Genomic DNA, 20,606 nt, shown 5'->3' on the forward strand with positions numbered 1-20,606 from the left:
ATTGGATTCCATGTATAAATCCAGATGCCTACGGGACACCTATAGACAACTAATTTTTGATAAAGTCAGAAATACACACTGGGGAAAAGAAAGCATCTCAACAAATAGTGCTGGAAAAACTAAATGGCTGCACTTAGAAGAAGAATCTAAATTGATTCACATAAATGTCTATGGGCTGTGTAGAACTGGAACATTCTCTTACTGACTGGGGCATTCTAGAGAGCTGGCCTACTTCTGACAGGTGGTAGCTCTAGGGAGAACAGGCCCTATGCCTGTCCCAGGTATAACAGTGAAGGTGGCCCTAGTGGCTAATCTGTGGTGAGTCACTCACGAGACAGATAGCTCAGAGAACTGACCCTCCTACTCTCTGTAGTGAGGTGGCCTGGATATGAAGGTGATGTTTTCCCCATTCCCCATTTGCTATCAGTGGTAGTTGGGAGAGCAGCCTCCTCACAGGGCATGGGAGCCTGTGATAGATAGCCCTGCCCCCTCACTTGCTGTAGTACTTAGGCATCACAGTGGAGCTGGGTTTGATGGCAAAGGCACAGATGAAATAATGTGGAGGTTATCAGAACGGTGAGATAGCCCATCTTCTAGAGGCTGCAGCACTTGGGAGAGTAGGCCCTGTGTCTTGACTGAGCAGAACAATACAGCTTACTCTGAAAGTGTGTGTGTGAACTCACAGATAAAATGGGCCTGAGGGCATGAAGACTAGAGCTGACTCTGACCTAGCTGGAGCAGGGCTGGAGTGCTTGACCTTCTGGTGCAGAAAGGAAGAGAAAGCTCACTTACCATTTCAAGTACCAAAGACCCATATACAAGGCTCTGAATTCAACCACCACTAAATCTATATCATCTGAGAATGACTAGGAAATTGCTAATCATGCTGACCCAAAGCTTCAAGATCTCCCTGCCCCAGGTTAACAACATGAAAATGGGGAGCAGTGTTAGTGAGAATGCAATTTTGATGGTGTCACAAAAGCCAGAGACCTGGAACAAGACCAATAACTCATGAATTGAACAGTCACAGGTGAACATGTGTGAACAAAGGGATGTAGTGATGTAGTGTGAAACACACTGTGACATACTACAGCTTCCATGACCATATATATATATATATTTGGGGTGTGTGAGGGGTGGTGTGTGTGTGTGTGCACATGTGCGTGTGTGTGTTGTTTTGGGGGTATGTTGGAAGAGTGAAGACTAGATATGGGCTGAAGGGGATAAAAGAGGAAGAGGGACTGGAGGAAATACTGTGAAATTCACAATGTTGTTTTTTTTTTTAAAGGAACTTCTTGAAACTGAGAAGTTTCTGCATACCAAAGGAAAACATCATTTAAAGTGGAAAACTAGAGACTGGGAAAATATTTCCTACAAGTCCTCATCAAATAGAAGGCTAATATTCAGAATATATAAAGAACTCAAGAATCTAGATATCAAGAAACAAATAACTCCACTTTAAAAAAAAGTATACTTCTAAACAGAAAATTTCAAAGTAGGATAATTAAATGGCTGAGAAACATTTAAATAAATGTCTAGTATATTACATTATTAGGGAAATATAAATCAAATCTATGGCGGATTGCTATGGAAAAGTGTAGACAATGTAGAAATAAGTTTTACATTTCCTCAGGAAAATGAAAATCAATCTATCTCAAGATCCAGCTATACTCTTTGGGTACCTATATCTGGGTGTCCCTTTACCCTACCACAAGAGGCAAATGCACAACCATTTTTATGGCTGTTCCATATAAAATATTCAAAAATTTGAAGCAGTTTATGAACTTTCCTACTGAAGAATGAATAAAGAAAATAGGCTACATTTACACAATGGGATATTCATCTTTTCTTAAAAAAATTCCCTTTTGGCAATAGGAGTGGGGGTGACTCTATGACTTTTTCCTGTTGGAGGAACCCATTTCTTCTAGCCATGCTTTGAGTATGCATGCCTAGTCTCTTTACATCTTGTGTTCATGTAACTTGATTTGGCCACTTGCTCTTTCTTATGGAAAATTGAGAGGAGTTGATTTGGAGAAGAGATGAGGTAGGAACACTGGGATAAGGGGAGGGAGAGGAGGTTGCAGTTACGATATACTGTATGAGAGAACAATGAATCAAATTTAAAATTATGAACTCAAGAAATGCCACAGGTATACTGATGAAACTGGAAAAAATATCATCCTGAGTAAAGTAACCCAGACCCAGTTAGACAAATATGGTATGTATTAACTTTCCTGTGAATATTAGCCTCTCATTTAATGATAAACAAACCGCAATCCATAGAACCATAGAAACTGGTTATACAGTAAGTGAATAGGTGGGGACAAATAGATATCATAAGAAAATTAAAATAGAATACATAGTTATGGGGGGAATGGTGAACACAATGGGAAATTAATTAGTGTTTAGGGAGAGAAGAAGGGGTTGAAGAAGGGAATGTAGGAAGACACAGCTCACAACAATGTCTTGTAGTAAGAGTATTATAGAAACACCACGTAATAAAAGCTTCTAAAAATATAAATACATATGAAGGCAAACCACAGGGAATTGGAAAATAATGGAAAAGTCAGAGTCCCACCTGACCATGATGAAGTAAAGCCCTCAGTACCAACATAGGTTATGTTAAGTTGAATTTTTAGATAAACAGATCCCATAGTGATAACCAAAACAACACATGCACTACCATGTCTATGGATTGCTCTTCAAACACTGACAATAAGGCTCGTGACTGAAAACAAACCTACACTTCTTCACTGAACCTGGAGATGCCTAGCTGATGCCTACAGTGTGCCTTAATTTCTATATTAAGTGTATTTTCTACATAATGTTACTTTGCATACTACCAAAGCAGAAATTTAATCAGAAACCCAGAAATAACCTTTCTAATCTAAAGTAGTGTCCTGCCTTCAAGATACATTAGTGCAACAGTGCCACAAAGTTTATAGGGGTAACCGAACAAGGTATGATTTGACTTTCCGTTTATGCCCTAAGACACAACACCTACACACCCCTGCTGCAGTTAACCTGAGACTTGATAGCCCCAAGATATAAGGTGTTTTAGTTAGGGTTTTACTGCTGTGAACAGACACCATGACCAAGGCAAGTCTTATAAAAAACAAAACAAAACAAAACAAAACAAAACAAAACAAAACAAAACAAAACAAAACAAAAACCAAATAACATTTAGTTGGGGCTGGCTTACAGGTTCAGAGGTTTAGTCCATTATCATCAAGGTGGGAGCATGGCAGCATCCAGGCTGTCATGGCGCAGGCAGAGCTGAGAGTTCTGCGTCTTCATCCAAAGGCTTCTAGTGGAAGACTGACTTCCAGGCAACTAGGGTGGGGGTCTTAAGACCACACCCATATTGATACACCAATTCCAACCAGGTCACACCTATTCCAACAAGGTCATACCTCCAGATAGTGCCACTCCCTGGTCCAAGAATATACAAACCATCACATAAGGTAATAACAAATACTACCCTTCGAAAAGTTTTAAATTAAAATTTAAAACTTAGCAATGAAATGACTCTTAATGACAATCCACAACAGTTGTAAATTAGTGCCTTGCTCAGCCTTCAGCAGTGAAACTTCCACTTGCAGTAGATAATAACAAAAACATAAACTCACAGCCAGATGTTGTGAAAAGATTGAGAGACCTTGGAACAATTACCTTTTTTAAATGGTGGGATACTTATATCAAATCTCCCTCATCTGGGATTTGCAAGTATATTGCAAGAGGAAGTAGAAGTAATATTTAATGGAGAGATGATGAAAGACACTAAGAAAACAATGATTTCTAAATTAAAATGATCTGTGCAAAAGTAATCCCAGAAATGTATGCAGCATTCATAGGTATACATGGGTCTAACCAGATGGGTTCCTAGAGTTGAAGGGAGAAGTGGACACATGCCCCTAACTCTAACCCGGAAAAAACAAACAAACAAACAAACAAACAAAAAAAAACCAAAAACACGAACCTCTAATTATTTAAGCACTTTTAAAGGTAAATGTAGTTTCCTCCAAGGGAGACTCATTGAGTAAATAAATTACAATTAAAAGTAGGCTGCATTCCCAGCAGTGGATGACCAAAAGAAAACAAACTCAAGGGTAATATTAGACTGTTCTTCCCACATAATTGGCATCAAGGCTTCTTCCTTATTTCTGTAAACTTATTTTTAAATTTTTTATTATGTCCATATGGGAGGACATGGATGGGGGAATAAGGTTGGGAATACAAGTGAGCAGGAAAGTACTAGGATGAGAAGAGGGAGGAAATTATAAGCAGTATATATAATGTAAAAAACATCTCTCCAATACATAAAGTAAAAAGTGCTTTAATGTGCATGTGCAGATTTGTATGTCCATATTTTTTATTTATTTTATTCAACGATGAAAAATCTGAATATTACTTTCTTCACAGCCTTCTTTATTTGTTTATTTCTAAGACTATAGATAATAGGGTTTAAGAATGGAGGAACAGTGGTATAAAATACAGAAAGAGTCATATCCTCAACTACTTCTGAGATTGCTGGAGGTCTTAGATATGCATAGGCACCAGAACAAAGAAACAAATACGCTACAATAATGTGAGGAACACATGTAGAAAAGGCTTTCCCTCTTTCTCCTTTGACAGGAACTTTCAAGACAGTTGATAATATGCGAACATATGATATGGCAATGAAAGTAAAGCAGGTACCACTAAGGCCAATGGCAGTCAGAAGAAATATGATTTTGTTGTTAAAGGTGTCAGAGCAAGTAAGCCTCAGCAAAGCAGGCAGATCACAGAAGAACTGAGGGACTACATTTGAGTGACAAAAGGATAGCTGGAAAGTTTTGAAAGTGTTCATACCTGAAAGGATGAAGGAGGTAAGTAGGGAAGCCAGTGTCATCTGAACGCAGAATTGATGATTCATAATCCTAGGGTAGAGGAGAGGCTTGCAGATGGCCACATAGCGGTCCTGGGCCATGATGGTGAGAAACTGAACCTCTACACATGCACAAAAGAAGAACCAAAAGATCTGTGCCGCACACCCAGCCAGAGAAATGCTCCTGTGGTCAGTGAGAGTGTTTATACAGGCATTGGGCACAGTAATAGAAATGTAGCACATGTCTAGTATGGACAGATTCCTGAGGAAGAAGTACATGGGTGTTTTCAGGGTCTGGTCAACTGTAGTAACAATGATGATGGTAAGATTCCCGAACAGGCTGCCCAGGTACACCAGCAGAAACAGCACACTGAGTAATAACCTGAGTTCCCAAGTCTCAGCAAAAACTTCCAGGAGGAGCTCAGTCACCAGGGTGGAGTTGGCCATAGTCTCAAAGTACAAGTTTATCTTAAAGAGAAAAGCAGTAATTGACAATAACTTAAATTAATTGATAAATCACTAGCATTCCTCTTAAAAGTTTATTTTTGTTCTCTATACCAGACTTTATGTGTGAAAAATCAAGTATTTTATTTTTATTTGCCTATGTTTTAGTATGCTTAGTTGTTAATACACTATATGTGGCTGTCTGTCAAATGGTATGATGTTAAGCACTTACAGTTAATTTCTTTAACAGTAGCTGTTACATGAATACTCTCATCTTAATAAATATTAAGTTGTTTAATATAAAGTTATATAATGTAAGTTCCTCTTCTAGATAACCTATCTGCACCAGTTAGGAATGCCCAGAGACATTTAACATGTGGATTATTTGTAAAACTGTTTATGTATTTATTATCATATATGCATTTACATATGAAATGCATTTATATTCTTTGATTATTTCATACACACGCACATACATATAGGGAGGGATGTTAGAAATCAGTGAATGTGTGAGACAATGATGTAAAAAGACAGACATGGAAAGAGAAATAAAGATGATCAAAATAGTAGTGTTTGCGGAAGACTTTCAGAATAGGCCATTTGCCTCGAGTTAACTTCACAAGCTTGACTCAGAACTTTTTCTTTTTAGAGAAACCTTGGGATTTCTAGAAATTAACTCATATTATAGATGATGATTTCTATCTCTTAAAACTGATTATTTGGATTTATGAATAGTATATTCATACACATCCATAGTAACACCCAAAATATTGCTCTGCTAGCTGAATCTTAGAACAAAGACTATTTTGTACATACAGCTAAACATGATACAATGCATGATATCTTTTGTGTTTTTAACAGTTCTACTCAAGTGTAGCTAATGTCAAACTACACACCATGGAATACCATACCATGTTTTCCTAGTTGTTATTAACTGTCAAGTTCCCAGAAAATGCATGGTATAAAAACACTGAGTTCTAAAATTTATGATCAAGTGTAGGGGTGTTAATGTGAAGAGTTCAAACTGATTGAAATTAAAGGTAAATTTCATTAGCTTAGTGAAATAAGGTGACACTTTTTATCAATTCCTCATGAGAACCATTAATGATTCTACATGTTATAAAACATTAATGGTATAAAAATTTATATATTATAAATGTTATAAAATGTGATAAAATTAATTAGAGACAAAACACCTTAATGTGGCTATTAAAAAGACAGAGGCAAGTAAAAAAGCAATGGCAAGTGATGAGATGGAGACTGTTACTCTTTTCCATTGAAAGAGATATATGTATTTAACAATTTATTTTAGCAACTTCAAAATTCTAAAAGAATGAGATTCACAAAGGTTAAAGAAAACATTACTTAATGAGCGGTGGTGGCTCATACCTTTAATCCCAGCACCTGGGAGGCAGAGACAGGCAGATTTCTGAGTTTAAGGCCAGCCTGGTCTACAGACTGCGTTCCAGCACAGCCATCGCTATACAGAGAAACCCTGTCTCAAAAAACCAAACCAAACCAAAACAAACCAAAACAAAACAGAATATAAAAGAAAAAGAAAGCATTACTTAGAGATGTGAACTAATGAACATTGAGCAATGTAATTCTTACTTGAATATTTTTTCTAAAATGGTAATAAAGTGTTTTGTCAAATGCCGAGAGACCAAAAATATTATTCCAAGTAGATAAATTAGAGTGGCATCTATTGAATAGATCATATCTGTACTATGATATATCTGACAGATATCTATCAAGGTCTCAATCTAAAATGCTGACAAGGTGAGCTGTGTGATTAAAAAATAAAACTAAATTAAAGAATAGGCCACCTAACACATTTTTGAATTTTAGTAAAAAAGATACTGAATACATGTTTTGTCAGTAGATGAATTGCCTCTTAAATGTTTAGAGTATATTTATAACAGAATATCTTTGTGAAATTAAAAAAGACATTACTAGAATCAAAGATTATTACCAAATAAAAAGGCACCAAAAGGATCTAATTAAAATTACAGATATCTGTGCTTTCAACATCTTAGCATATGATTATTAAAGAAACTGGAAGATTTTAAATAAATATCCCAATGAAAATATTTAAAAGATTTTCATATTCAGCTTTCAATCCTATTGAAATTCAATTTAAAAGTCATAAGTGTCAACACTATACACCAATATAATCTAAGAGAATATATAAAAAATCATGAAAAATATCAGTATAAATGCACACAAAGTATTCTCTATAAATACAATTCTTCAGTTACTTAGCCTGGTAATCACCAGTCTGAAGATATTGGCCTTCCACCTTTCATCTGTGTACAACAGTATGGATGGTCCTGTACAATATTATACTGAATGAAACAAGTCTGGTACATCATATGTAGAGGCAAAATAAGTTTTAAGTTAAAAGACAAATCAAATTACTCCATATTCCTTTTCCAACTCCAAAATTAATAAAAATAGATGGCAAGATAGAAAAAAATCCTAAATATCCATAAATTACATTTTAATGATATATTAAAGAAGAAATAAGAAAAAACTTAGAAAACAATCAAGTCAAAGAAGAATAGTATGACAATTATTGTTGTCAGCAAGTTCCTTACTAAAAGACAGTTAATAATAATAAACTACCACCATTAAATAATAATGTTAGAGAAGAAACACAAAGATTGAATGTTATAAAAACGTTAAAATCAATAAACTAATATAAAATAATGAAAAATATACAAGTTATACAAATAGAATTATAAAAAGATATTGAATAGATATCAAAATGATGTTATATCAACTAATGACCACTGAGTGACTAATGTCTAATACAGGAGCACTAGCTGCTTCTAAGATGAAACTCCCTGAAACCATATAAGCACAATGAACAAAGTATATGGCTTCTTCAGGTTGTGCTTCTATATTTGTTCATATATATATATGTGGTTGTGTGTGTATATGTGTGTTTATATGTTAGTGTGGTTTTTTTGTGTGTGTATTTGAATGTGCATGTGTGTAATAATAAAGAAAATGGCATCAATTTGAGAGTAGAGGGATATACAAGGGGTGGAGTGAGGGGTCATAGAAATGCCTACAGGAAGAAAATAAAAATAGGGGAATGATGTAATAGTATTTTAAGTTAATATTATTGAAAGAATAATCAAAATGATAGCATGAAAATAAAAAGAACTAAGGTTAATACATGTATGCCAACAAGTTCCATAATCAAATGTGAATTGATTTCCAAAATTATGCATCGTATATAGACTTACCTTTTTTCAAACAGTAGGAAGATATTTTAGTTTCAGAGAACATAAGTATAAATAATGACATTGTTTAAGAATTTATTAACCTAAAAATTTTAAAGATTACATGATTTCAAGAATAAATTCCATAAAATTGAGGAAAATTTTATTTCTGTAGTGATCAACACTCATAAAGTAATATTGATAATGTTGTCAAGACTTAAATACCAAAGCAAGAAAATGCCAAAAAAATAAAATGAATGCCAGCTAATAATTTTGATCAATTTTAAAGTAGTAAACAAGTTATTTACAGATCTTATAGTTAGTGCATTAAACATGTCAGACGTCTTCATCAAATTTAGTTTGTCCTTGCTTTGGAGAAAATTTCAACATTGGCAGTCAATGTTCTTGACATACTAATAGAAGCTAAGATAAAAATCATATGCCAATATTGACAAATGCAGAAAACATTGTATAATATTCAATACCATTCTTTATGAAGCTTTTAATCTTCTACACAAGGGATTAGTTGTACTGTGAAAGTATGAAATATTCTCCAACGTTTGATACAAGGAAAAAATTGACACTCTTGTTTTTACCACCTCCTGAACATAATATTGGAAACTTTTTCTGGAGCAATCATCCAAAAATAAATAAATAAAATAAAATAAAATAAAATAAAATAAAATAAAATAAAATAAAATAAAATAAAATGAAATGAAATAAAATAAAATAAAGGTACCTGCAGTACCCCATTGGGCTTCTGTTTTGTTTGTTGTTTCAGTCTTAATTTTTGTTTTAATATTACATTGTAACTACATTTCTCCCTCCAAAGAACCTCCCTTAAATATAGTCCTACTCTTCTTCATGTTGATAGTCTTATTTTCAAGTGGTTATAGGATGCATAAATTATTTTTATACACATATATATTGTTGTTAAGCTTGTACAGTCTGGATATATTTTGTATATAGGTTTTAAAGAATAGTCTTTTGGCATTAGAAAACCAGTGTAATATTTTTACTAGGTCTCTTTAAAAATCTGTTAGCATTAGTAAAATTCTAATATTACAGTTTTTTATTAGCAAAATTAAATATCCATGTACAAAACAATCTGGCAATATTTTAATTCCTGTAGAAATCTGTAAGTAAAATTATTACATTCTGATGGTCTGAGTGTTTCCTTTAATGATGGATATTGATATTTGCATACTTTTCAGAATGGTATAATACAGATACATTTAACATTTTAATTCAAATTATTAAAAACTTGAAAAATATACAAATATATGTGTCAACATCGTGTGTAGTAACAAATGATGGAGGAAATACAGAATGCAAAAGACAAGTGTCTACTTTAATGAAACAATTCAAGTTCTTTATAAGCCTAGAGAAAAGAATGAATTCTCTAGGAGTAATAAAATATACTAACACTTTTTTTTCTTACTTTCCACTTAGATTTATGACACACAAGATCTCGAGCAAATTGAGATATGTATTACCTGGCCTTTCTATAATTTATTGAACAATGAAGGTGCTATAAGCTAGCTTTGCCAATATTACTTTTGGTACTTTTACTGAAAATAATAAATATAACATTGATAGAAATGCTCACAAGATTAATTTCACATCTAGAAATGCTCACAAGATTAATTTCACTTCTTCATAAGTGAGGAAACACTGGGATGAATTGACTAGGAAATGACTTGAATGATTTAAGACTGATATTGATATTTGGAGAAAACTATACTTAGAAATACTGAAAGTCATTTCAAAAATCTTAGACCCCATTGCATTTCCAGTTATGGATTTGCTTTCAGATAAACCAAACTCAAAGTGGCTGCATAAAAATCTGATACCTAGTCATGAGTTTCTATACAGAAATCTTTAGAATAGTGGGCAGAACTTCCTTCTGTCAAACCAGTGCATTATCTTTTCACAGCTCTTCCTCAAAATCCTTATGAACATAAATTGTGTGTCGTCTTTACTAATTCTTCTTATATTTAAATATAGACACATTTAAAACAAAATATTGTTCTATCTATAAATGTAATTTTTAAACTTGTGAAATCTAATAAGTTTGAAATCATTCTTAAAGGTGATCATTTCATGTTTATGAATAATAAAGTTTAATTTTATAAATGGTGATCATCAATTTGCTTTAAATTGTATTACTTTTATTTTAAAATATTAAAAAAAATTCCTGGTTTTCCACTGATTGCCATGCATATTTGAAATGGAATGTTAAAAGGTGAGTTTAAAGAGAATGAACATTCTCTTTATCAATATTTATGAGTGGATTTGTATACTTGATACATGAAGCATCATTTATTTCTTTTAGAAGAAACTGAGGCAGGGAGGAGGTGTGGGATATGGAACAGTCAGAGGGTGGATGAGGAGGGGTGGGGAATGGAATATGGAGTGTAAAAAATGAATTATAAATAAAATTAAAATTTAAAAGAAACTGTATATGATTTCCATATATTAAATATATATTTCTAGTGAAATTAAATATCAAAATACACTAAGGAAAGTCTTCATGGTTCGGCCCCCAGCCAAAACCAAAAACCAAAAACAACAACAACAAAAAACCCAACCTTATAGCCATTGGGAAAGGGACTAGAGAACTAACTCAGTAATTAGGAATATTTACTGGTCATCCAGAGGAATTGGTTTCAGATTCCAGCATGCACAAAGTGAACTAAGAGACCTGCATAAACATGATATGCATACATCCATGCCAAGAAAACATCCATACATATGTGTTAGGAATATGTGTGTGTGTGTGTGTGTGTGTGTGTGTGTGTGTGTGTGTGTTGTTATTGTTGTTGTTGTTGAAATATCTATTAATGAAAAGAGATTTTATGAAATTGAAAGACAGCAAGGAGGGTATATGTGACAGTTTGGAGGTAGGAAAGGGAATCTAGAAAGAACATACTTTTATTATGATTTCAAAAACATAAATAAATAAGTCTTTTAAAATGTTTTAAGAGCAGGATTACATAATTTAATGCAAGAAAATATGTATTTACTTTATGTGTGTAATACATAAATATTATACACTAAAAATATAAATAATGAATTTGTTTACATAATGTTGTACACATTTTGTAACTATAGAATAGATAAAAGAAATTTGAAAGTATGAAGTGATTGTCAAGTGGCACAGAAACACAATGATCTACTTTTATAATTTATGTATGACCCGGTAGTGTACCATATTCCACAATATTGCTGTCACATTTAAAATGAAACTTAAATAAAATAGCAAGATTTTTCTGGGATTGCTTTTCTCTTAAAGTAATAGACTTTCTCTTCACACATTCTCTTAAGGAAATTACTGGCTATATCTCAGGAAAAATATGACATATATTTTTTTCCTAAATATTCCATACTTGTAGAGAGAATTCCTTTTCCTTTTTCTTCATAAACTTTCAAAACTGAAGCAAGGGGTTGCTGAAGTATTCCCCAGTAATAATAGGGGAAGTTCACGGTAACACCCATGCTCTCAGTTCACTTACCGAGGCATTGTTCTTCACTCAAAGATGAAAATGAAGCTCTGTGTTGTTCACTTTTAAATATTTAAAATCTTGCAGATACTTTGGTCAAATACTCCTATTTGTAATGGATTGGAGAAGTCTTCATTTATAAAAATTCCAGTATTGCTTTTTAAAAAGTCACTAGTCTTGTTCTATTTTATCTAAGTCATTGGCATCCTCCTGAGTATAAAAGACTCTCAGAACACAGCCTTTAATTGGGACAAAATACCCACATGTGATTTAGATAGGTAATGTTTTCCATAGAACTGGTAGGGATGGACCCAATTAAAATTCAGCATTAGATACAGGCTGAAGGACAAGAGAGTGCATGGAAATGATAATAGAGATAATGAAACACTGCACGAAATATACAGGTAATCTCCATTATCTGAAATAATATGTTTGGTACCTGGTACAGGACAAAATCATCTATAGTTTTCACAACCCAAATGAAGCAGATGTTCAATGTTTCATTCTTTCTTCTCTTCAAGATGATATAGTAATTTATAAGAAATCAAAAAAAGAACAAAACACTAACCATCCTCTTTGAAAACAAAATAAAAAAGAAGAAAAGAAAATGTAAAATTTGTTTCTAAGCTGAGTGTGGTGGCGCATGCCTTTAATCCCAGCACTCAGGGAGCAGAGGCAGGCAGACTTCTGAGTTCAAGGTCAGCCTGGTCTATAATTTGAGGTCCAGGACAGCCAGGACTATACAGAGAAACCTTGTCTCCAAAAAACCAAAAAAAAAAAAAAAAAAAAAAAAGATTCTATTTCTATACCTACATTCAAATCCAAAAGACACCTTTCAGTTTATTAAAACACATTTAAGTCTTTCAATTCCATCTTTTAGTTTTTGCAGATTTTTAAAATTATGTCAAAATGTAAATTAAAAACCACATTCAAATATTTTTAAAAATACAAAATATTTCACAACACAGCCCATGCATCCTTTAGTGGACATAGGAGGATCCTTCACAAGTTGGTTTCAGTTGGCTCACACAAGGGGAAACTGGTGATGGACTTAGTTGTTGGCTGAGTCTCTTGAATAGTTCTAGAAATAGCCTTTATGGAAGACTAGAGAATCTATACAGACATAAGAAAGGAAGAATTGAGGAGTTTTGCCAAATCCATGTCTAAGAGCCATGAAAGAAATGAAGGTTTTCTATCACAATCTCATAGTGGGTAAATCCATCCCTATATGATGTGAAGCACATCAGGCATAAAGCAAAACAGAGGAAAGAGATCTATCAGTTACTTGACTATGTTTTTTCCAATAATTTTGAGAATTGTGTACACAATAAAACTATTTATCTGTGCCTAAATCTTTGGTGCAAATCAAGAAGTTTGGGCTATGAGCATCAGACCATTGTTGGACCCCACTGTAGGAAGATGCCTAGTGAGGAAACCATTTCCAGAAGATTTTAGGTTACTATTTGAGGATTTCAGTCCATGTTGTAACTACTTCTACACATCTGGAAAATATTTATAAAGGCTATCAAATATTCAAATCCATTCCTTGGAAGACTGCACCTCAGTAAGCAGAGTTTCCCCCAAATTCTCTGGGGGTTGTTAAGCTCTCTTTCATATACCTGCATGGGTAAGAGCTCTTTGGCATCTGGCTGAGACATCCAATGTTAGGTTGTCCAGTCTAGGTGTGTCATACCATACCTTAGACTGAGCAAATCAGAAAGTTTTGTGGGTCCCACATAAGTAGTTTAGTAGGAATTTATCTGCAGAAGTGGCAGAGCAGGCAACATTCTAATCTATTTTTCCCCTGGGATGTAGCTTTTAGAGTCTTTTGAAGCATTAGGCAGTGATTGATCAAAAGGAGTCCACGGGACCTGGAACATCTAGGGATGTGCACTCCTTGAAGCCCCTTGATCACTGCATTCTTCCCTACTGTCTGTGTTTCTAAGAGCCCAGGTACTTTGAGGGTTTTTTTCTTGGGATTTCACTGCAGCCCTAAGAAACTTTGTGGGATATCCACCAGAGAAGACTACTTGCATACAGATTTAAGCCAATAGAAAATTTTTATTAGTCATTTAGAGACTATACTGAGCATTCTGGATCCCAGTGTAACCATTTTGAGGGTGACTTTTAAGCACAAATACCATATTCTCAATGAAAATACTCTAGTTAACAAGAAAAGTAAGCCAGAAGCAGAAAACAAATTAGTACATTTATAGACTTTCCCACAACTAAGTACTTTGATAGATTAGGTATTTGGTTTTATATTGGCAAGTGATGGTGCCTACATGCTCAGTTTTATGGCCTGATTGTTACTTATATCATGAGAGCAATTGTGCTAAGGTCTAGAATCCTGCTACAATACAATAGTCATATAAATACAAAATATATTTAGTCCATTTATAAAACCCCCAAATCTCAACAATTTTAACATGACCTACAGTCCATAAATTCTCTTCTGAATCTCAAACTTTCTTAAATATGTATACTTACAAATTAAAAACATTACCAATAAACTACTATTCAGAATAACCATTCCCATTCTAAAACCAGAAATAGGAGATTAAACAATAACAGACAAAACAAAATTAGACAAAAACAGACAAGACAAATGAAAACTCAAAACCCAAATAGGGAAAACACCAAAACAACCAGCTCCATATCCAGATATGGAGAACTTCAGTGGCATCCTTAGGACTCCATGAGACTTGAAGTTCCAGGACTCCACTTCTAGTACTTATAGCAAATAAAGTCTTCACACTGTAGCTACAGGATTCTTAGGCAAACATCTCAATGTGTTGGCATCTCCATTGTCCTAAAATCTCCACTGTGAATTGGGCTTTATCTTCACAGCTTCCTACAAAGACCTCCCAGGGCTAAGGAATGAAATCCTGACATTTATGCCTGACCTCATTGATGTTCTTGAATTTGGTATACTCTTCCTCTGTCCAAACCTCTGACATTTTGCATGCCTGTAAATTAAGAATAGAACAGATATATTGGAATTACTCTACCAACTTGACATCTAGCCTGGCTTTATCTACCACAGATAAAGTGGCTTCTGAGTGTCTTGGTAATGTTACATGGGAAAATGGAACCTGGGAAAATATTCTCTAAGAGGCTGGTTTGAGCAGGAAGCCTGTTAGTTGCATTCTCAGCCCCATCAGTCACATTTTTAATATTTTGAATGTAAAATACAACTGTTGATAAATAGGAATTGGTTTTCAATGTACTTTTCCTATTGTATCAGAGCCACATATGCAGTTTCTAATTAGTTTTGCTTATTCTTTAATAACTACAGATGATTTCTCTGCACTCACTTCTCTACAACTTTAACATTACTCATATTCTTTTTTTCAGAAGCTGAAAATTCTTTTTTTTTTCTTTTTGCAACCCCATTATAAACTTCAGTCTACAGGGTGATAACGTTGTCCAGGATTAATGCTACACTGGACTGAATTTTTCTCCATTAAACAACTTAATCCATTTCTTTGAATTCAGTCCCACTCATGTGTTTAGTACACATGGACATAGCCAGATTCTCCCACAGTACAGAAAAAAAATTGCTGCTAAAACTGCCCCATCAAATGCCTGCATTTCCTTTCTAAAACCTCTTGAGATAGACATCTAATTTTCATATTTTCTCCTAGTTCTCTGGTCTTCTCAACTTCCCCCAAAGTGATCCATTAAACTCTAATTACAGCATGCTAGACCTTTTCTGGTTCAAAATTCCAAAATCTTCCATATTCCTACCAAAAACCACTTCCAGTATTCAACAAATTAGGATCAAAATGAAGCTTCAGGGCATAAAAGCGAGGGACAGAAATGATATGATTATGTTTTAATTCATATGTAAACTAAATAACATTTTCAAAATCTTGAAATTTAAACAAAAGAAGACAAATTCGGACCTCACCCTGTGGAGAACAAATTGAGAACAAAATGTATATTCTTTTTTTTTTTTTTTTACTTTCAAGGATGTTTATTATAAACTTATTTCTTTTTTTTTCCATTTAAAAAACTAGGTGTTTACTTCATTTACATTTCAAATGCTATCCCGAAAGTCCCCTATATCCTCCTCCCAAACCCTGCTCCCCTACTCCACCCACTCCTACTTCTTGGCCCTGGTGTTTCCATTAAAGGCTCGGCTCACAACCAAAATGGATATTCTTACCATCTTCGTGCATTCAGGCAAATTCTTTCAGACACAAACTGTGGTACCTGACTTATTGTAACTTCTAATCTTTATTTTTATATAGGAATGTTAGTTTCAAGAACATTTTACTTCCCAGTATCTAACATTGTAAAAACCAGCTACAAAAATTCTAATATTCATACATCCTATAATTTTATGTGTATGGAGGCACCATATTTTGAATTATTTTGTATTTTGAATAATTGATTGTGATTTCTAATTTTCAGTTTGACATAATTTTTATAAATCTGAAAAAACTGAGAAAAGGAATTGAACGACTTAAATATGTGTTTATAAAGTTATGAAACTGAACCGATTTGGATTTGAGTGTAGCTACTGAAGAGAGCAAGTTGCTTGGCAATTTAGTCTTGGCAACAAAATTATCTGAAATAATATAGTAACTAATCTAGGTCTACGGTATTGATACTTGGGTTATTAAGAATTTTTAGTAGAATGAGTGGGCAGAAAAATAAAATATCATAATTTAAAATTCCATCCATGCTGCCCTCTGGTCCTTTGCTTCTCATAGTCTTGGACAAAGTACCTACCTACACAGATGGTGAAAGCTCAGTGAAATGTGGGACTCCATAACACAGCATCAATGAGCTTTTTACTTTTTCTAGTTTGAGATGATTTGGTGATGCAACACTTTTAATTAATCCATACTCTTGTACTACCTCAAGAGTTGACCTATCTTTGTCTTAGTATGTCTATGGGCTCAACACATTGGATTTCAGTATTTTATTGTTCCCCCAGCAGATGAACACATATTTGGAAAAATAAACCAGAGGGAGAAACATATTTATCCTGTGTTAACTCAAATGTATGAGTTTAGAAAGAAAAATAATACTTAGAAGGAGAAGGCAGAATACTAGGGAGTACCTATGTGGAAAAAAAGAAATAGGGACAAGTAAACATTGTGAGGATGTCATAGTCGTTGTATATGATTAATAGACAGGAACAAATTTTTCACAAAATGAAAAAATGCCTTCATTATGTACCTCCAAAATATGTACAGCAATGTTTTGTTGCAGAAAAACAAGAATAGTATTTACAGGATTAACATGTTTTGTTGAATGTTAAACTTTATTCTCAGTTTCTTTCTCATGAAACATAGTTATCAACTCATTAATTACTCAACAGCATTATAGTCTTCTGACACCAATCTTGCAATTGTTCTGCTTACTGCATATGCTGGTATCTACTACTGTCATGCAAATGCCCAGACTTTCTTTCAACTTCAGCATATCTTTTTCCTTTATCCTAACAAACACTTTAATATTTTTATGATATTAACCTATTATTCTTTTTATTTTTGTTTTGTACTTCTTAGACAACAGATTGTTTTCCATACTGTTGTAATATAGATGCAATTAATAGCCCAAGACTGAAGAGTTCATGCCAAGGAGTTGAGGCTTGGCACCATGAAGAGAACCTATGATAGGCTGTTGGTGAAGGCTAGTTACAACAGAAGACAGCATTGTTTTGGACATGCCAGTACCATGAAATTACCACTAAGAACAGCAGCAGCAGTGGAGTACAGGCAGCTGGAGCCTAGACAACAAACTGTGTGCTACAAAGGGCAAAGCTGGAGAAGTGACCCAAGCCCTTAGAGGAGCCTAGAAGATGGTGAGTGGATCCCAGACTTTGGAAGGTTGGAGCTTGATTTTGCTTTTGATTGTGACTGTGCCCTGATATTTTTCCCTCTTGAAATAAGAAGGTATTTTAGTGGAGCCCACAGTTAAGAGAGTTGAATTTTTAAAAGACCTTGAATTTTAAAAGAAATTTGATATTTTAAAGGGATTGTACTTTTAATATGTAAAGACTGTGGGACTTTTAAAGTTATTGAGATTGTGGGGATGAGTAAAACAATAAGGGTTAACACTTATTAGTGATGTATTTGTGTGTCAAGTTGAAAGGGGGTCAATTGTACTGGCTGGTTTTGTGTGTTAACATGACACAAGCTGGAGTTATCAGAGGGAAAGGAGCTTATAGTTTAACTTATAGTTTGTAAGTTAAAGCTTTTGATTTTTAGAGAAAAAATTGTTCAGGCTGAAATATCTAAGGCTACATTTCTGTAGGCATAATTTAAAGAGCCCTGATAATAGCAGTGGCAAACAATAAAGTCATTTGGAACACCATCCTTAGTTCCTATGCTGTGAAGAAGAATCTCTGCTCATTTCCTGTTCCTGGCACAAGCATTTTGACCCTTGACAAAGGGACTTCTTACAGGAAAATATTTGGTTGCCTCATGGATGACATCATGATTCTATTTAGAGTAGGACTCCAAACACACAGTTTCCTGTAACCTGGCCACTGCAGGAAAAAGCAACCGAGAAAGAAGAAATACTCTGATGCTACCAAGGGCAGAGAGGTTGCATCATGGACAGTATTGCAAAGAGGAGATGCCTTAATCAATTTAAGTGTACTGAGCAGTGTGCTAATTGTGTATCTTTGCTGAAAAGGAATATTCAGACAATTGATAACTGATAATATTATGTTTGTTGAAAATAACATAGCAGAACCCCTAAGGTAATTACACTGTGGTAGGAATTGTACATTTCATTCCTCAGTTTCTGCAGATGATGGAGGGCTCATCCAAATAACTGCCAATAGGACTTTTATGATTTTGACAATGTTATTAAAGTAAGGCAATATTTTTCTTAATGTATACATTCTACATGCAGGCTGAATGATTCTATTATATATGTTAAAAACACAAAGCTATGTTTGAATTGTTCTTTATGTTTCAGGTTTACTTTAATAAAACCTTCATAGATGTTGAATTCTTTTCCTCTCTTCCAATTTATTTCTTATTTACTTCAGCTGAAGAATGTGCTATTCTGTCATTGATAGGGGCAGATTTAGAACAATGATGTCATTTGGTAAAGTAACTTGGTTTTTGGAAGGAGATGACATCAATTTGAATCTTTTTTGGTAGCTTTTTTCTTACTATTAAAGTGAACATTGCAAAACCTGTCTCCTTAAAACAATAAAATTCACTGCCCAATGAATACCAAAGTACTGTGAAATAATTATTTAGTATACCTAAACTATAAATTATTCTATTTAAGAGCTGGGAGAAAAAGTGAAGTGGAAAGGGTTTGAGCTTTATGAAGAGAAGTGAAACTGGAGCTATGAAGATAGAGGCTACCCTGATGTGAATATTCCTGCTCTACCACCTGAGACTATGGTAAAATCCCAGCTGGTGCTGTCACTGAAGGCTATATTGGGATCTGTAGCAATGCAACATAGTCTATGTCAATGTCTGTAGCTCATGTTACTATTAAGACCTTGTGGACTTCCCTGGTCTGGGGCTTGCCTTTGATCAAGTTGATGTACAGGGGTTGTACCGAGCTGTCCCTACCCTCACTGGCTTTAGCACTCTGGAGAGCTAGATACATTCCTCTCTGGTTGCAGCACTCAGGAGAGTGGGCCCTGAATCACACCTGAGAAGCACAACAGATCTGGTACTGGTGGTAAGTATGGCAGAGCTATTGTATTTATCTGCCAAAGTATAGAATTGGCAAGAGAGATATGCCCTATTTACTACTCATTCCTCACTACCTGATGCATGCAGGAGAGCCTTGTCAGATGTGATGAGAGCTTCACCAGACTTCATGAGTGCAGCAAACTAGCCCTACCCCTCATTGGCACCAACACTTGGGAGAACAGGCCCTACTCTTCACCTAGGCAGCACAGTAGAGCTGACCTTGTGGCTAGGATTCAGCTAAGCTGGCCCGAGGTCATAAGCATAGGAGAGAGCTGGTCCTGGTAGTAATCTGCAGTGCTTTGGTATGGAACAGGATGAATTCTCCCCACCCCATTCTACCTACAGCCAGCTGTAGAGCCAGTGCCAGGTTCATGAGAGTGGAAGAAGTGGCCCTGTTCCTCCCCATCTGCAGCAACTGGGTTTGCAGGCCCTACAGTTCATCTTAGCAGCACAGTAGACATGACCCTAACGGCAAGGGTGCAGGTAAATTGGCACTGAGGGCTTGAGAGCGGGAGTGATGGCCCTATCCCTTGCCATCTGCAGAACTGGGCAGGATAGCAGAAGCTATGCTGGAGAGTTTACATTGGTCTTCTAGATGCAGAAGATATAGTGGACTTCACAATTCAGCTACTCCCTAGAACTAATCCAGGGTTTTGTGTTGGCCCATTCTAACATTTACATCATCTATGAACTAGTAGCAGCATCTTCATGAGACAGGAAAACAACAGGATATCTTTGTGGTGTTCCCATGAGGATCCAGTATTCACAGTGTAAGCAAGCCAGATGATTTGAAAGAGACCAGTGACTCAATACAACTGTCATTTGCAAATAAAATGTGGCCAGTTAAACGATATACTGTGGGCAATTTTTTTAAATT

General features: G+C 34.8%; 1 protein-coding gene across 1 annotated transcript; it reads right to left on the minus strand.

Moving 5' to 3' along the window:
- Nucleotides 1-4,381: 4,381 nt before the first annotated feature.
- LOC110297452 (olfactory receptor 14C36-like) lies at nt 4,382-5,314 on the minus strand. The gene has a single exon (XM_021166208.1). It carries the CDS (start codon nt 5,312-5,314, stop codon nt 4,382-4,384), a length of 933 nt encoding a protein of 310 aa, XP_021021867.1.
- Between the last annotated feature and the right edge of the window lie 15,292 nt (nt 5,315-20,606).

Source organism: Mus caroli, unplaced genomic scaffold (genome assembly GCF_978045245.1).
Source record: "Mus caroli unplaced genomic scaffold, Mus_caroli_1 scaffold_8, whole genome shotgun sequence".
Classification (NCBI taxonomy): Eukaryota; Metazoa; Chordata; class Mammalia; order Rodentia; family Muridae; genus Mus; species Mus caroli.

Bases quoted from the DNA above. Each gene is read 5' to 3' on its own strand.
- LOC110297452 (XM_021166208.1), bottom strand. From the start codon at position 5,314: ATGGCCAACTCCACCCTGGTGACTGAGCTCCTCCTGGAAGTTTTTGCT.